The sequence below is a fragment of the Schistocerca piceifrons genome, chromosome 2, assembly GCF_021461385.2.
Source record: "Schistocerca piceifrons isolate TAMUIC-IGC-003096 chromosome 2, iqSchPice1.1, whole genome shotgun sequence".
Taxonomy (NCBI): Eukaryota; Metazoa; Arthropoda; class Insecta; order Orthoptera; family Acrididae; genus Schistocerca; species Schistocerca piceifrons.
The window spans coordinates 708,838,625-708,858,368 of NC_060139.1; the positions used below are offsets into that span (position 1 = coordinate 708,838,625).

General features: G+C 41.4%; 2 protein-coding genes across 2 annotated transcripts in view; both read left to right on the forward strand.

Annotated features, from left to right (window-relative positions):
• Window positions 1-1,037, forward strand: part of LOC124775772 (esterase FE4-like) — an 80,154-nt gene extending 79,117 nt beyond the window's left edge. The window contains exon 11 of the mRNA XM_047250602.1: window positions 878-1,037. Coding sequence (XP_047106558.1) covers window positions 878-1,037 — 160 coding nt within the window. The remainder of the gene's footprint in view (window positions 1-877) is intronic.
• Window positions 1,038-2,053: 1,016 nt separating this feature from the next.
• LOC124775773 (venom carboxylesterase-6-like) overlaps window positions 2,054-19,744 on the forward strand; it is a 198,690-nt gene continuing 180,999 nt past the window's right edge. The window contains exon 1 of the mRNA XM_047250603.1: window positions 2,054-2,113. Within this exon, the coding sequence (XP_047106559.1) occupies window positions 2,054-2,113 (60 nt within the window). The remainder of the gene's footprint in view (window positions 2,114-19,744) is intronic.

Sequence of the window (19,744 nt, forward strand, 5' to 3'; positions counted from 1 at the left end):
TTTGTTTTATTTTAAAAGCTTTCATTGTTTTCACATAAATTTGAAGTCATTACTTTTCAGCATGCCCTATCGCGTTTTTAGCACCGGTCACTTGTCGTCTTCGGGACCGAACCACTATTAGCTGTTCATACGATTGCGTGTTGAAAAGTAATTCTTCCACCGCTGAATGGATGAGAGTTGAAGATGCCTTGTAGTTTCCTGTACCATACGTATTTACTGTGGCTGGAGTAGTCTTGAGGCGCGGCTGTAGACGTTTTTAACGCTCTCAACATTAATTCCGTGGCATCAGTATTTGCAATCAGCGTCGATATCACCATTGGACACTCTCTCTCTCTGTGAGAAAACATCAGCCTGTGACTCATGCAACGTTGTTTCATGTCTTACTGTTTCAGCTGCTTCTGTATCCTGTCCTCAGAGACAGAGATTGGGAACCGGCACGGCATTTACCTAAACGAGAGAGGAAAAGGTGGCAATATCACAATCAAAGAGGCTAGTGTACCAGATCCAACACGTAGATTCGATATGAGTCAGGCTATTTCCTTACTTCCCAGGTCAGAACTTCGTCCATTAAGCTATAAGAGCAGGACACTCCGGACACCTCCGCTAATGATCTTTATTCAAATGTGCACGTGGTGGTAGTGATTCACATATAAGCAAACATAATGCAGATTTCTCCTTTTTCTGAAATTCACAGTTATAATATCTGTATTCACCTTGATGGTATACTGACACTCTATTAGGGATATTCTATAATTGCAATTTCTTGCCCTTTTTTTACAAAATGGAATAGTTATTTGCTTCCAAATATCTTGCGATGCTATCTTAGTGTCTGTGCTCAGCGATGACGTTTTTCTCACTGAAACAACAATTGTTTCAGCAATCCAACGCCGGAGCAGACGTCACTTCTCACAGAGACGTGGAACGAGTACGACGAATCCTCGAAGAATTTTCTGGAAATAACAGCACCACTGAAAGGCAGAACTAACTTGTTTGGCCCATACATGGACTTTTGGCACAGCCTATTGCCACAAAAATAAGTTTGGATCATCTGCTGATTAAATACTTGTGAGCAAACAGTCAATTTAGCATTATCGGTGTACATGAACTATAGCGAAATGGATGACAACAATGATTTACATCCAAGAGAAAATATGTGTATCTTCAAAATTCCCTCACAGAATGCACAACTGTTTCACTCAAATGAATTGTTACGCATTTTTTTTCCTTATTTACCTCCCATGCAACATTATAGGGACATTTAGTACCAGTTATTCGTCGTATTAATTTGAGTTTGTAAAATAATAACAATTCTTGTAGTTATGTATTTGCAATGCGGTAGTGTTGAGAACCTAAAAATTGTATTTCTCTTGTTAAAACTCGTTGTGGGTAACGCATGCTACAATGAATAGACGTGCCCAGATAGCTAAATGAACTACAGAACTTAATTACACGGCACCTTAACCAAGTACAACAGAAAACAGCTTCTGAAATAATGTCGCTAAAGATGGTCTTGATCTGATAACAGATGGAATCAAACATAATGGCAGTTTCTTGAATGTATGAGCCACACCATTACGCTAATGACGCCACTGAGTTAAGTATGATGTCCATTTTGAATTATGTATCATTGAGCAAGCCGGGATTCTTCTATATGTGGCTGTAGTCCATATTTAAAGCACTCTCAAAGACTCGATGTTTGGACAGCTGGCGACAACAGCACTGTTTCCGGTGTATGTGTTGCCACCAGATTCTGCAACGGCTGCTGCAGGCATGATGAGCTGGGGGTGAGTTTCAGCTACTGTGGCAGAGAGTCTACTTGCAGCACTCTGCTGTGTTGTTGGTGGATGGATCCAATTGTGTCAGCAACAGGTACTACATACCTTTTCTCTACAGAGGTGGTGGCGGAGGCATCTCGCTGTGTAGTCGATGGCTGTGACGTAAGCACCTGCTGGGATACTGCAACCCCCATCCCCATGTGGAGATGGTGACACCATCCGCAAGAAGCGAACCTAGGAAAATAGTAGCATGTAAGGTCGTCGTCGTGAAAAGGGCGATGTGCCACTGTTTGTGCCTGACCAGACGACACCAGGATTGTGGCAAAACTCGGCGCCAGGTAAGTACAACTGAAGTCAGATGGAAAGAAGAGCCAGGAATTCACAAAGAGTAGTAGGTGTCCGCAGCTCGTGGTCGTGCGGTAGCGTTCTCGCTTCCCATGCCCGGGTTCCCGGGTTCGATTCCCGGCGGGGTCAGGGATTTTCTGCCTCGTGATGACTGGGTGTTGTGTGATGTCCTTAGGTTAGTTAGGTTTAAGTAGTTCTAAGTTCTAGGGGACTGATGACCATAGATGTTAAGTCCCATAGCGCTCAGAGCCAGAATAGTACGTACTGGAGGTCGAAAAGATAAATACCACCAGAGACGGTTAGGGTCAGGAAATAGGTCAGACCGGGGCAGAGAAGGGCCGAGGAGAAGGTGCATCGTGTGCTGCGAAGGAGCCTGTTGGAGGAGAAAGCAAGCCTGGAGAGAAAGCAGGGCTCTGAGGATGTGGGTCGATTGTCAGCGACAGGGAGAAAGAATGGCTCAACCAATGGCTACGTGTTCAGAGTAGACAAGGTGTGCTCACTTGTGCCAACAGAGGATGGAGTGACATTCAGACATTCTGGCCAGCAGAAGTAGAAGAATGTGTATGATGGAGGAGGGTATGGAGGGGGCTGGTGGTTGGAGGGCCAATGGTGCTGGAACCTGAAGAAGCGCCAGGGCCAGTGGTGAAGGCTCTGATGGCGCTGGAGCCAGAGGAGACGCTGAGATCGATGGAGGCGCCATAGCTTGTCGAAGAACCAGGCCGATGTAGATGCTGGGGCCTGTGGAAATGCTGGGGCCTGTGGAGGCACCAGGGCTGTGCAAGTACCAGGTCCTCTGGAGGTGCCAGGGCTTTTGGAGGTGTTGAGCCAAGGAGGCAGTCCATGATACTCAGCTGCTGGAGAAGGTCAGAAGGCAATCAACAGGAAACACAGATGCCTGGAGAAAGTGTGGCAGCTGCTGTAGTAAGCCAGGCAACGAATCGAAGGTGCCATCATTCTCCGTAGAAGGTGGAGTCCACGACGTCCATGCCAGGCCCGAGGCAGCACTGGGACCAGCGAGCTGCCAGAAGGGAAGCTGGAAGGTATGCTGTAATAGCCGAACTGGAGGCTGGATCTGTGACGACAAGTTCCACACATGATGTGGCGCTGCCACCGTACATTGAACCAAATGAGTAGATGTGTGGAGGAATCCCCAGTCATTGCAGAAGCTACGTTAGAGACAGGTTGCTATAATACTGCTGGCTGGCTGTATGCTCGTTCTTTATATATTTTTAGTTTATATTGAACCTGTGTGACCATCTCCGCGCGTTACTTTAGAGAATTGTACCCGACTTTGCGTCCTGGCTGCTAATATACCAGGCCCATAAGAAATGGTGTCTATATTGTGACCCTTACTTATTAACTTGATAAACAAATTAATTATTTTTGAAATATGCAAAACGGAAACTGGTGCGAGTTTCTCTAAGATAATGGTTTAACTCAAAGCCGTCCTATAGCAGCTGGTAGTCTATCTAAATTCACATTTCAGATTATTTCTGTCTTTCATTAACTTTAGAATATCGGACTGAATAAGACACATCCTACTCATTTCATATGTCAGGTGCCTGGGGGACTATTTCTTAACTGAAATGCTGACTCTCACATAATATATTTATTTTATACTTTGATGAAAACTTTAGAAGCCGACACATTACAATTTTTCTTTAGTTACAAAACTTCAGCGTTACCTCTCATGGGTAGGACAATGACAGAACGAAAAAGCTACACGAATAGTTTCATATATGACACATAATTTCATAATAACACAAAAAATATATGACACATAATTTCATAATAACACAAAAAATATATGGCACATAATTTCATAATAACACAAAAAATACATAAGTGGGCCACACCGTCTTTAGCGGGAAAATCGTCATTCATTCTTTAACACTCACTTATCGTCATGCATGAATTACACCACTAGAAATTTAAGGTAGGCCACTGCTGAAGGTAGATAACCTCTATCAGAGAAAAGATTCTGGGCGAAAATGATGTACTATTGGCGCCAAAATGAAGTGCGAACTGAACTCACAAAGAAAGTACAAAAAATAATTAAGTTTCGCGACAGAAATTTCTTGATCTACCATCTGATATGCAATCTGCACTCATTGAGCTAAAAGTGAAGCTTATGACTCGGGAAATAGCTACATCAACTGATGGTTCCTGTTGCATGCTCACTACCACAAAGCAAAATTTCACATACACATTTCGGAGAAAACTATTGCAAATAAATTAAAACCGTAACCGGTACCGATGAAGGTATGTTGAATGCGTGCAATGAGCATACCCTGTCGTGAATTTTTAGCCATATTACCTCATTTCTATCTCACCAAATCTGCGAGCTGCTGTGCTCCCGCGTCCGGTCCTTCTCATGGCTGGCCCCACCGTGCTCTCCTCGCGTCAAAATCCGACCAACGTTCCTGTTCAAACGCGGTGGTGGGGAGACTCACCTCACCCCCGCACCAACTTTGTAACCTACCCTCGTGCCTGTTTTCATCTTTGCTTGCTGTTCTGGCCTACCTGCCGTTATTCTTGTAATGTTGGCAATGACTGCTACTCCCTTAAACTGTTCCCTTTGGTCCATGCTCCCGCTACATTTGACTTCCATTTATACCCATGCACACTCATACAGGATGGAACAAGGAGTATACATATAAACGGTGTGTGACCTCTTTGTGAAATGAGGAAAAGAAAAAAAACAAATGCGTCAAATATTCCTTTCACCCAGAGAAGTATTGAAGCTGCTAGCAATCAAAGAAAAACTTATATCTCGATGTATAAAACATAATTACTTCCTACTGTAAGTTGAGGCAAAACGAAAGTAACGCCTCAAGGTTCAGCGCTGGATCAGATACGACAAATGAGCAAATGATAACTGGACCGACCGGGGTCTTCCTGCAAGACTAATGAGTCACGAAATGACCAAGAAGTAGTGTGGTACGTCTGAAAACCATTGCAGTCTCACTGTCCACACAAATTCATAATCCCAAAGTCAGCTAACGTCGTACCATCGACTGCTACCAGTTACTAACTATTTCACTTGACATTATTACGCCATAGACAGCAGCCTCCAAAACACAAAGAACGACGAACAGAAAACATGGTAATCTATGTCCACGCAGCCTACTAAAATCCAAAATTTCTATATAGAGCCTCAAGTCGTCCGTCATACGAAAAAGCTCCCAGTATTTATAGTAAAGCAATAGGAGTGTAATGGGCACTGTCAACAGCGCAAGCATCTCACTAAGCAAAATACCATAACTAGTGAAGTAATGTACGCTATCCCTAGGCAAAAACAAGGCAAGGCAAAATAAGTAATAGATGACACATACTACATAACGTGTGTGACTAAAATTGTGGACACAATTGAAAATTCGAGCACTATTATCTAATAGTTAATAGTAAATAACAGGTAATGCACACAACATGGAAGATGCCATGACCGCGAGCAACTATGAAGCAACAGATAGTGAAACCAACTAGCGAAAATGCTGCTGAAAGTAAGGAGGAGGCATATATGCAAGCAAGCCAAAGGATACATCCACCAACAACTTATCTACGTCTGAAAGTGGAACGGAAGAACAAAACGTAACCACGTGGGCGACAAATGAACGCAGAGAGGAATGCTACCCAACTGAACACAAAGACACAGGGACGATGTCACAGAACAAATAATTTCGTCAGTAAAATGTATACACTCGTAAACTTTGTTGAGATGAGACAGTTATAGAAAACAAACTATTACCTCGTCTCCACAGTTCAATCCCCTAGTGGGAGGTACGTGCTAGAATTACTAGATATGCCCATATAGCCGTAAGAACAACAGAAGTTTATTACACAGTACCTGAAGCAAGTATAATAGAAAATAGCTTCCGACGTAATACCCTTTAAGGCTGTCCTGATCTGATAACGGATACACCAAACACAATGACAGTTTCTTCAATGTACAGGTCGCACCGTTAACCTAATGTAGCCACTGAGTTAAGTAAGCTGCCGGTTCTAAATACGGTCGCGGTGACATAGCCAGAAAACGTCTGTAAGTGGATGCAGTCAGTGATTGAAAGCATTCGCGAAGATTCGACGGCTTTGACACGGTATGCGAGTCTTTAGACTCCGGCTAGTGTGTGCTGAGCTCCGACGATTGGAACTCTGTTTGGGAGACCGCTTGCGCGGTCGGCTCCTGACCCTGTGAACCGTAGCTGTGAACATCAGATGTCGACTGATTGTCGAGCCGCTGGGCGGTGTCTTATAAAGCCGCCCAATGGAAGGATACCAAGAAATCGTGATAATAGCACCTGGGTCGCGGATGCGAGCTAGTGCCAGCAATAGCAGCACTACATCCGGTGAATGTGGCGCCACCAGACGTCGCAACGGCTGCTGCAGGTTTTTCTGCTGTTGAACTGCAGGCGCCTTACCAGGGCGGCTACCCGTGGCACAAAGCTGTGTGGCTTGTAATAGGACTGATGGGCGTCAACCACAGTTACTGCACATCTTCGTAGATTTCTTTAGCCCATTCTGATATCTTTAACATATTATGTACATCAGGATGCAAGTTTTAGCTTTATTGTACTTTTGCTTTTTTGTTTATTTCTTATTTTGATTTCTTATTTTGTTACTTACATTTAACACAACAGAGAAGGAAGGGAAAAGTAAAAGAAAAGAAGAGAAAAAGGAAAAATAAAACGCCATATGAAAATCTGTTAAGTGTTACTTGGAGAATACTGCTGAACGTTTCACACAAAATCGCAGAGAGAGACGTTTTATAAAATGGAATCATTGCCCTCTACAGAGAGGGATAGTTTATTAAATATAAAAATAGTTCTCAGATAAAATGTTGACGTACGGATATTGTCATACTGCTTAAAAAACTGTGGGCCATAGCGTCGTACATTTTTAAATCATCAGTTTTTCATCTCTGTGTAACTGCTACAACCAAATTATTCCATCCGGTTTGCATATTGTAGTATCTGGCTGGTCTACCCTCTCGTACATTATCAGAAAGTTACATACGTAATCAAATAGGGTCATCGACAAACACTAGAAAAAATCTGACTTTCTAAAAAATTACTGTAAGTCATTAACGTTCTATGTGAGTTAGATAAAAGGTGTACTGCACATAGCTTGGTTCCTTTGTAGTAAATATCCAGCTGTTTTCGAAACAGAGTAATACATATCTATTTTAACTGGAACGTCAATCGAAATTCAAATTTACTGGAGTAAACAGCTTGGAAAGACAGGTACTGTGAAAATGTGATGAGATATTGCACTAGATGGTAGCGTTTACTTCTTATCAGGTATGGTGAATGGAATGTCAGTCTCAGGCAGTTTACTCTCTCTGGATCGTACATAGAACAAAATGTCAAACGTTGTTATAATCGGACCTCTACTACGTCCCATCTTGCCAATTATGCCAAGAAAAAAGTTGACAAAGGGAAAACACTATTATTTCTAGACTTTGTCGAACGTTGCTTAAATCCATTTTGCATTCACATTTCAAATGCAATGGATTTCAATGAGGAATGCGAATATTCGATGTTTCCATCATCCTTGTTGGTATTTGAACGCATAACCATTTCATGACGAAACAAGATGCCAAAGCTGCCTTCTCTTATCCACACAAATTTACACTCGTTGTACGTTTATGACACAATATATCCCCCCTGAACGAACACCTACCACACTCTTTATCTTCCTCAAATGACGAACAGATTTTCAAATCCCGGACCATGAAATCAGCATAAACATATACCTTCCCTTCAAAAGTTTAGCCACTCTTTTCCTCCTTACCCATATCTGTGCTCCCATCCACTTCTCTTTCCTGCCCACCACTGCGTGAAATCCTTCATTATAACACTCATATGTTCTCCATCAAAATCTGTAGTACATTACACCTAACATCATAGCCCAAAGCATTGTTATCACACTCTACCATCTCATTCAACCAGGTAACCATCCGTCTCATAATTTATCCACTACCTCTATTCTGCTCTATCAACTGTAGTACTTCTTTTAACTACTCAGCACCTCAGCATAGCTATGTTTATAAACCACAAAAGCCTTTAGATATTTTAAACTCAGCAGCGCAAAACATGGTAAACTAACAGTAAAAGTTCCAGGCTTTCGAAATAAGCACCTTGTAATTCAGAATCGTCTTGGCTGAAACATGGAATGCTGGATGGCGCCAACGCACCAACTGCGTCAGCATATAGGACTGAGAGTGAAACGATAATAAAGAAACAGCCCAACGAGGATATAAAGTAGTTTTGTTACATGTCGGTATAACAGTAAGGATAAAAAGATACATTTTACTGTCCATTAGAGGAAATACTTTCTGGGTATGTACTGCCAATACACCTTTTCTTAATACCATTATGATGAAATGATAGGTATTTGAAGTACGTAATCACATAATGGGACAATCTGAGATTGAGAAGCTGCTAAACAGATATAGTGTGTAATAATCACAGGGCATGCTGGCAAGCACACACCTCAGAATACACCAAAAATAAGTGATATTGAAACGTCCCCGCAGAAAAATTAATGAATTACTGTGCTGATAAAGCACTTACGTTGTTTGATTTTCAAACAGCTGAGCAGAACTGAACGTACTCAGACATTTCTCTATTTACTTATTCTGATCATCAATAAACTGACACACAATATTTTTAGCGCAACGCAATCTGACTTTCAATAAACCCTACAAAAGAATGGCCCTGACTAACAACAACCTATACCTTTCATGAATCACTTAACTCACAAAAATCTTCGTTTCTCGAACTACTGCAATACAGCGAGCGCCAATACTGCCAGCTAAATAAAAGATTCTAACTACTGAAGGCACTAACTACAGATAGGCATAGTTAACAAATGAAAGCTTTTGATAGAGAACAAACAATGTGTTTATATATATATCAGTTCATGACATCCAGTCCTACAAATTTACCCTCACTGATGGTCACACGTCCAGATCACCCGCTCTCAAAACTCCGCCATCTCACTCCCCACTTCCACCACTGCTGGCGGCTCACCTCCAACTGCACAACGCTACGCGCTGTTCACATCCAACTGCCCAACACTACAATAGCGACTATTCCAACAATGCCAACCAGCCACACACTTCACACAGCAGAGTCAGTGATTTTCATATAGAGCGCTACGTGACGTTACCAACATAAGAACGTAAACAGCCTACTTACAATATGATCGAACATGCGACTGCAGGCAATTCTGATTCAGAATATATGGGGTCTAAATTCCCATAATGCCATCGATATTTTTTTGTAGGCTCACTAAACTGTTCAAGTCTAAAAGGCTTGTCGAAAACCGTGGGTGGGTTCTCTCCCCACTTCACTACACTCCAGATTTAACAGTGTTGACCATCACGTGAAATACTGCAGCTGTAGCAACCAGTAAAAATTACTTATCATTCTGTTCACGAGAAATTGTGCGGATTCCTCGGTGCAGCTGAGATTTCGGCGCTGATCTACAATCAAAATGAATTGATTGGTTGGAAGTGAGGTCATGACCATTTTTTCTTCAAATTATGTTTACCAAAGACAACTGATCGTTATCTCTGCACACATTATTTAGTACAATAGATGATCATGTCGCATCAACCTAAGGGCTCGTTAGAAGGATACTGAGTTGGAGAAGGAACGATGTCTATATGAACAAGCGTATGGTTCTTTTTGATTTTGTGGAGGTATATCCACAATTGTTTAGAGTCTTACCACTGGCTTTGCTGCTCAGTGTTACCAAATTGTTTTCTAGACGACTGATGATGCCCCCCCCCCCCCCACTTCGTTTTTCCTCTCCTCCCCTCTTTTTCCCTCCTCATCTGTCAAGATCCTACCGATCTACCCTTGCCTGTGGTGCGTCATCTTCGTGCCGACTTTTTAGTGCAGAGTTTCAAGTGAATGTTAAGTGTTATGCGTCTTTTCCGAAGTGTTGTGAACGGAAATCCTACTGTCGCTGGGTGTGATTTTTTTATCTCTTGCGAACAGAAACCAGACTGTCATCGTGTTTTTTTAATTGTCTGTTTACTATTTTACCTGTCTGCTTCCTGTGTATTTTATTAGCATCGCCAACTCTTTGTTTTATGTTTTAACTTCCACAATTTTCGGCCATTTTGCGATTTAAGTCCCCGTTTCTATCGACTGCTTTTATTGTTTATTATCTTCTTCTTATGTTTTAAAAATTCTGTAGGCTGAATCGTGGCGTACTAAGCTGCTGCCAGCCCTCCCCCTTTGGCGGGAGTCGAAACTCAATAAAGAACAAAAAACTGATGACGGGTTTCGTTTGCAGCTTATGTTGAGCGCTAACAGATTTTTCGAAGTGGCTGAGCTTGAAAGCTTTTACCTGTTATTGAAATTATGAAGTTATTCCCTGCATATGTGCCTCTTGACTCAAATGATATGCACTAACACGATGGAGAAACCGATGCATGATGGTGTTAAAAAGTTAAAAGCTCTTTTCTTGGATTGTGTGGTAAGTTTACACTGTTTATTTTTCCGCTGTTCCGCACGTCTTTTTCACATTTGACTTAACGAAACTCATAACCTAACATCAAATATTTTCATGACAGGAACATGCATTTCACCTCATTCAAGATTAAAAATAAATCATGTATTAAGACCATTTGCACCTGATGATGGACCCACAGGATCTGAAATGCATCGAGAATTTAATAAAATACGAAAATTTGTGACTGAAGGCATTTTTCAATTCATGCTTCCAGGAAAAACATTCCTGGTGAAATAGGAGGGGCGTTCAGAAAGTAAGCTCCGATCGGTCGCGAAATGGAAACGACTATGAAAATCCGATAAAGCTTTGCACAGATGTGTTGGGTAGTGTCTCTAGTATAGCCCCAGTTAGCATCACGTCGCTCTTCTCATTTCTGAGCTCGCAGTGAGTGCGTAAAGATGTCTAGAAAGTAGTGTCTGCCGCCAAGTACGAGGGCCTGGTGAGAAATTTCGCCTGAAGCTATGCAGCTAACATTACATAACTGTCGTGCTGTTTCGTCTTCACGACAATTCTCAGCCGCATTCTGCAGGGGCAATGAAGATGCTCCTGCATCGTTTTCAAATGGAAATGTTAGATTACCCACAATACAGTCCGCAATTGTCTCCCCCTGAGTTTCATCTCTGGTCACATGAACCGCTGTCTTTGAAGACAACATTTTGACACAGACAACGAGGTGTAGGCCAGCGTGGAGAATTGGCGGAAAGCACTGGCGGCTGCCTTCTATGATGAGGCTATTGAAAAGTTGGTACAACGCTATGACAAAAGTCTAAGTCAGAACGGCGACTACGTAGAGAAGTAGCTGAAAGGTGTAGCTAATTGTTACAAGTAAAACATTTCTGATGTTCACTGTGGTTTCAATTTGGCAATCAATCGGAGCTTACTTTCTGAACAGGCTTCGTATAATAGATATCCAACAGGTATTATAATCATACAACTATAGATGCCAGTCAAAGATTGAATGACCACGAAATAGAAGATATCTGCGATAACTTTATTTATCTAGTAAATTACATGAAGGGAACAATATTTTCATCTTCATGGGAGACAGAAATGCAGTCGTTGGTGAGGGTAAAAAACAGAAAATAATGAGAGAGTTTCATTTCCGAAAGTGAAATGAGAGGGCAGATGCATTAATAGAATGCTGTACAGAGTAAATTTTATCCACTGCGAGATTTCTTAAAGAGAACGCGCATTCCATACTAGCTGTTAACTGTGGTAGAGTGGCAGTGTTCGTGTGTCAGTAGTTTCGCTGTGATGAGTGATGGTGAGTATGTAAACTATACTGTGTACAGCAACGTCAGCTGCCCTCACGTCTCTGATACTTATGGTAAGCCCACCTCCTCCAAACTGCCCAAGACGTGACACAACGACACACTCAACACAATACCCAAGCAGTGCACACGGGTGGGAATGGATAACAGCGTGCATCTATGCATCGTGCTAATGAGGGAGCTCTTTATTAGACAATGTTTATGTTGTGCAAAAAATTTAATAATTTTTTAACATAATTTATGTTCACTGATGTAACAAAGGATGTTACTTTCTCTCCTTCACCCTCTTAGGGGACGATTTCTTTTTCTTTACTTTCTAAAGTAACCTATGTTATTTCACAGGGTTCAAGCTATCTCCACACCAGATTTCACCGAAACTGGTTATGCGGCTTAGTTGTGACAGAATTACTTTTTCATTCACAAGTGTAGTTAAGGATGATGGAAGTATGGATTAAGCATGTTGGGGATTGTATAACCGCTGTATTGATTATGTTGGATCGTTTACACTAGAATGTGCGAACTAATAAAAGCATTTTCGCAAGTACGATTAAGTTGATGACTCAAAGCGGAAGTACACTGACGGAAAAAAATCGCAACACCAAAAATAGTTAATCTACAGTAATCAAATTTTGTGAATACATATTTAAATGATTAACATAGCAAGATTACAGGTTAATGTAGGCGAGAGATAAGCCATTGCAGATTTAAAGCTCTGGTACATTAATCACCGGCGTAACCACCAGAATGCTGAATGCAAGCATGCAGACTTGCATGCACTGTGTTGTACAACTGCCATGTCAATTTTTGGGACGGTGTTCTATGCCTGTAGTACTTGGTCAGGTAGTACAGGGACGGTTAATGCTGTTTGTGGGTGACGTTGGAGTTGTTCGCCAGTGATGTCCCATATGTGCTCGTATGGCAAGGAGATATGGCGATCGAGCATGCCAAGGCAATATGTCAGCATTCTGTAGCGCTTGTGGGCCAGTATTATCCTGTTGGAAAATGCCCCTAGAATGCTGTTCCTTAATGGCAGCACAACAGGTTGAAACACGAGACTGACGTACAATTTTGCAGTCAGGGTGCGTGGGATAACAATGTCATACGAAATCGCACTCCAGACCATAACTCCAGGTGTAGGTCCACTGTGTCCAGCATGCAGACAGTTTGGTTCTGGGCCTCAAGTAGCCTCCTTCTAATCAACAGACGGCCAACACTGGCAGCGAGGCAGAACCAGCTTTCATCAGAAAACGCAACAGAGCTCCACCCTGCCCTCTAATGAGCTCTCGCTTGACGCCACGAAAAACTCAAATCGCAGGGGTTTTGGTTCAGATGAATGCATGCTACAAGACGACTGGCTCGGAGCTGTCCTTGAAGTAACCGATTTGTGACAGTTCGTTGTGTCACTGTGATGCCACCTGCTGCTCATATTGCTTCTGCAAATGCACTACAATACGCCAGAGCCATACACCGAACTGACGGTCACGTGGAAGTACTGAGAGAGATAGTCTCCCTCTCAATGGTGCCACGTGAGCGTCAGCATCTCGGTCTTCTTGCGACTGCGCATTCGCGTGACAACAGCTGCAAGCAATCATGCACAGTGACTACTTTCTGGCCAAGTGTTTATGCAGTATTACAGAAGGAACGTGTAGCTTCTCGTAGCAGTATTACATCACTTCGTTAAAAAACTCACTGAGGTGCTCATAATGGCACCTTTGTCGCCTTAAAGGCATTCTTGACTAACATCGTCTCATCACGTCCAATCTCAAAGGTAACTAACACTCACGACCGTTACAGTGTGTATTTAAAACAAACTTGACTTCTATCCTCGTAGTCGCTACTAGATCCATGCTTATACGACTGGCGCCACTTTTGAATAGACATCGTCTTTCAGATGCAGAAACATGCCTACCAACTTTCGTCACACAATTCCTTCTTGGTGTTTCGATGTTTTCCTATAGATTAAATTCCCAACTTTTCCGCAATGTCTGATGAAGAGAGGGCGTGCGACACCGTTGTCGATTATCTGTCTGCCGAATGGAGATGTTTAGCATGGCGGGTCTGTCGGTGCTTTTCGAGAGGAGTAGGCTATCTGCTGGCGCTCTGTCTCATCCTCTCCTTTCTCTCTTCATCATTCAGCACATACGTGACACCACATTACAAACATACTTATTGTAGTCACCTGCAGTTTAACAGTTACGGCTAAATAACACACAAACCTCACATTTGTTAACGGAAAGGAGCCTATAGGTGCGAAGGATTGAGAACGACTTTCCTACTGAGGCAGCTCAAGCCGCCCTTGGCTTTCTCCCAGACATTCATGCCATACGAGTTTACTTCGTCGATGTGACGAAAAAGCAATTTACGTCGGAGCATGTTATCCAACTATAGAATGCATAAATGCGCTTCAGCTACCAGAAAGAGAGAAATGCATGCTCCTGCTTGTCCTAGAATGGTTTTCTGTTGTTTCACTTGTTGGCTCCACTGAATAAACTGAAAATGGCATAAAATGTTCCATGCCACTTGGATTCTGTTACATTTGTCACGAAGTACGAAAAGTTTGAGATACTGAGTACTTCACATTTTTTGGTTAAATTCCTGGATTTATTGGGTAGTGGTTACTCGTTTTACGAATGATATTGAAAACAATTCATAAGTTCCGTGGCAACCATGATTTAGACTATTCTACAATTGGCCATAAAAGATTCCTTCGGGAATAATGACCTTCTTCGTTAAATTTCATCTAAAAGCCTAAAGCAAGTAGTTGGTAGAAGAGGACATCTTCCTGAGTAGTTTATTACTCATATTTCAAAGGTAATTTTTTGTCAGAACGGAACGAGTTCACGTAAGTTTTATGCATCCATAAGGCCATATAGCCATTAATGATAAGATGCCACTTTTGTCGCTCATCATATTGTTGATGTGAGGGTTGCTTGTAACATCAAGTGAACTATCACAGTATTTATGGTGAGGGCGTTAGTTGAATGTTGTACAGTAATACTTTTCTGGGCAAAGGTCTGTGGGTAATACAAGGTGCCAATAAAACTATACCTACACAGACTGGTGAAAATGCGTGGATCATAAATTCGGGGTCCGTTTTCAACAAGTGAAATGGAGGAATTGGTGGGTATACCTCACATGGAGATGCCATTATTAGCAAAATAGAGTCTGTAGGCCATGTTCAAAAACGTTTGGGGACAAGGCTGAGAAAACTAACTGTTGATATGAGAGGAAAAAAATTAGATGATGGATAACTGTTGACCAGACAGGGTCAGTTAACTAAAACTGAAATAGAAAACTTGCAGGTATACTATGGGCAGGCAATTAGGAGAAATAAAGAAAATCTGGAGGCAATGAAGAGAGCTGTTCCAGCCATATTCTTCCGTAAGTCCTCTACAAGATGATAAGCCATGTCATGGATTGTGTCAATGAGGGGAAAATTCGTGGTGCAAATACAATAGGGCTCAGGCAACTGGAGAATCTTATTCTCACCAGCATTCTCTTCCTGCTGCTGTTATTACAGCAATTAAACCTATTTTCAGAGACTTGGATCATCCTGACCTTCTAAGGAAATGTCTGCATGGGCAGGCACACAACCTTAATGAACAATAATTTGGAACTGCCTTCCTAAAACTGTATTTGTAGCCATGCATACAATGAAACTAGGAGTTCATGATGCTGTTATTACATTCAGTTGTGGTTTTGGAAAGTGTTAGGTACTGAAAAAGCTGGGAATTAATCCTGGTGAAAATATGATCACTGGGCTACAACAATGCGATAAAATGAGGATGGCTGATGCAGACAGGTCTGCATCTAACATGGACAAGAAAGCAAGTCAAACATCCAGGAAGGTGAGAAAGAAGTTGGAAGACCTGCTATAAGCCAAAGAAGAGCCATCATATGCAGCGGGACAGTTTTAAGTAACTGTAAGTAACAAATTTCAAGAGTCTTTTCTTTAAAGTCAATTTCCTGCAAACTCAAATTTTCAGTACATATGCCCCATTATATCAGAAATTTTCATAGATAAATGTTTGAAATTGTCAGAGAGTCTGCATAACACAAAAAGCCACCTCTGGTACTACATTCATTAATATTCCCCCAATTACGAAGTTCACAAAAACATATTTTCTGCAGAAAAACTTAATATTTTTTGTTAATAAATTTAAAAAAGTATTTCTTAAAAACTATAAAATGGATAAAGTATATTTTAGTACAATTGACTCTATTAGCATCATGTAACATACAGTAAAATATTTAGGTCGTGCATCAAATAGTTTTTTCAGAAATAGGTCAAATACTTGCCTAAATCAACATGGGTTAGATAGGCAGGGTGTGGTTCCCTTAAATGCAGATGAGAGAGCGGGTATGTAGAAAGAGTGGTGTGTTCACATTTTGCGGCGTGCAGTTGCAGCTGTAGCGGTTATAAATCTAAGTACTGCCAAAGTTATTTGTGCACTGTTATACAATTATTAAATTTAATGGTATTCAGCGATGTTTCGTGCTGTTTGTGGCGAAATAACGATTTAATAAACTTTTGGAAACGTTCGCTCGCTGTGTTTTTTAGAACTTTCTGTGCGTTGACGTCGTTTAGTAAATTTCGTACTTTAGTTTTCAGCTGACGTTTCTTATTGTTTCTAGTGAAATATTTCGGTAAAATTTTCATTCAGTGTCTTGACTTCGTTTAGTGTTCCAGTGGCTGCTTGAATTTTTGCTTTTAGCTAGTAATTTTGTGAAGTTTTGTTGGTATTAGTATTAGCTGTGGTGTAGTAGTATTAATACAAGTAATTGTTTTCCTAGTAGACAGAGAATTTCGAGTCTGCTATTGTTTCTATAAATAGTTCTATTGGTGTACCTGAACTTAGGTAACGTGGACGTATAGTTCTTTTTCAGTAAGTGTAAAATTTTTTCATGAGTGAGAAGGTTTCTGAGGTAGGGGATTACAGTGTGGGATTTGCCCAAAGTATTTTCACTGGGGGGAATGCCATGGGGAAGCCAGTGGGCATTCTAGCGAGATCTTCTCCTGAGAATGCAGAATCTGTAGTAGAAATACGTTGATAGAGGGGCAGAAGCGGAAGGTCTGTGCCTTTCAGGTTCAGCTACAACACGCAAAGGAGGAACTAGATTGGTTGAGGAGGGTGAAGGGTCGTGGGGAATGGGAACTGGCAGTTGGCAAGAAGGCAGCTAGGAGGAGAAGGTATTCAGACATACTTTGCGTATATGCAATAGATTTGACCAACTCTAAGAATTGAGTGGAGAGGAGCGTCTTGTAGCTGTAGATGTAGGGAACATGAAGCAGTCCTCAGCAATTAGGAGGCCTAGGTTAGTTCCAAAAGTCTAACAGTAAGAAGAAGGTTCTGCTGCTAGGTAGTTTCCACGGTAGAGGTGTGGGCCAGCAGTTGCAGGAAGTGTTGGGGAGTGAGTACCAGGTCACCAGCATTGTGAAACCTAGTGCAAAGTTGGCTCAGGTGACTGAGGAGTTATGTAGGAGAATTATGTAGGAATTTAACGAAGGAGGATCAGCTAGTCATAGTGGGTGGAGCAGGGAACAGTCTAGATAGGGACGGGGAATAAGATGTAGATGGTGACCTGGTAAATATAGCTACTCAAACTGGTAGCACTAATATGCATTTCGTGGAGCTGTTTCAGCGTCATTATCGGCCTCATCTTAATTCGGGTGTTAGGCGCGTTAACATGGGGTTGGAGAGGGCGCTGATGGAAGAGGGCAGAGGGTCACATTTCACTGGTGCCATTTGGGTCTATCAGTAGATCGGATTTCACTAGGCATGGCCTGCACCTCAGTGGGTATGGGAAGGGAAGGCTAACAAAGCTTGTAGTGGGTGGTGGCGGGATAACTCATGGAAAAATATCTGTAGTAATTGGTGTTACAACTGCGCGTTTTTTAGGCTGGAGTAAGCTGATAAGTATACATGCTTAAAGGAAGCCCCTCTAACTAAGGGCTTACCTTCAGAGCATGTCATGTTTCAAAACAGACAAGGAACTAGCATATTTCATCAAAATGTAAGAAGTATTAGAGATAAAGTTAGTGAACCGCTTAGAGATGTTGACTCTTAAATTATTGGTATGTCGGAGCACCAATTACATAATTTGACAATGCAGAGGCTTCCTTTTCCAAGATACAGATTAGCTGGCTGTTTTTCAAGGATTTCCTTGTGGGGTAGGGAAGTGGCTATGTACATAAAAATAGCATTCCATTTGAGTCCATAGACGTATCATGGCACTGCACTGAACAGATATTTGAATGTTGTGAAGCGGCAGTTGAATTTAGTGAATTTAAACTTCTAATTGTTGTAGTTTATAGGTCCCCTAACTCTGACTTGAGAGCGTTTCTGCTCAAGCTAACGTGGGTTCTTGATTCACTTTGTAGGAAGTACCAGAAATTAGTTATACGTGGTGACTTCAATTTAAATTTTCTATGTGATGGTAGAAAAAAAAAGGATGTTGGTAGATCTCATAAGTGCATATGATCTGATGCAGACTTAGTTTTTTCCAACTAGGGTGCAGGGGAACAGTAGCACAGTCGTAGACAATATTTTTATTCATTCTTCATTACTAGATGGGCATTCTGTTAGTACAAGGGTGAATGGTCTTTCAGACGATGATCCACAAATTTTAACACTAAAAGGCATATGTACTCAAACAAATGCAACATTTAATTACAAACTATTTAGGAAAGTTAATTCAACAGCAATAGAGAGATTTTTAAACCTTGTCAACGAACAGGAGTGGCAGAATGTTTATAGTGCCGATAACATTGATGATAAATATGCTTCTTTCGTTAACACATTTCTCATGCTCTTTGAGAGCTACTTTCCATTAGAACGTTCTAAACGAGGTACTAGCAATAATAGGCAGCCAGGGTGGCTGACTAGTGGGATAAGGATATCATGTTGAACAAAGTGTGAATTATATCAAAATATTAGAAGTAGTAATAATCAAGCTACAGTAGCCGATTACAAGCAGTATTGTAAGGTGCTTAAAAATGTTATTAGGGCGGCAAAGAGTATGTGGTATGCAAATAGAACAGCTACTTCACAGGATAAAATTAAAACCATACGGTCAGTTGTGAAACAAGTGTCTGGCCAGCAGCACAAAATGGCTCTGAGCACTATGGGACTCAGCTGCTGTGGTCATAAGTCCCCTAGAACTTAGAACTACTTAAACCTAATTAACCTGAGGACATCACACACATCCATGTCCGAGGCAGGATTCGAACCTGCGACCGCAGCGGTCGTGCGGTTCCAGACTGTAGCGCCTTTAACCGCTCGGCCACTCCAGCCGGCCCAGCAGCACAAGGTCAACGATATAAAGTCAGTTCGTAGCAAAAATATTTTTGTTACTGATAAATCAGATATATGTACAGTATTTAACAATCATTTTCTGATCATTACTGGTGAATTAAATAAAAATTTAGTTTCTACAGGGAATCATATAACTTTCTTCGCAAACGCCTTTCCGAGATTGATGTCTGAAATACTCATCTGTGATACAGACAAGGGGGAGATTGAGTCCATAATTAATTCTTGGACGACTAAAGCACTCAGTAGTAAAGCCGCTTTATAAAAAGGTAGAAAGGGATAATGTAGACAATTTTAGACCTATTTATATGCCATTAGTGTTTGCTAAAGTTATTGAAAATGCTGTGTATGTAAGGATAATTGATCATTTTATATCACACTATTTGCTATCAAATGTACAGTTTGGCTTTACAAGTCGTTAACAACTGAAAATACTATATTGTCCTTTCTCTGTGAGGTACTGGATGGGTTATACAAAAGGTTTCGAACGTTAGGCATATTTTTTGATTTAACT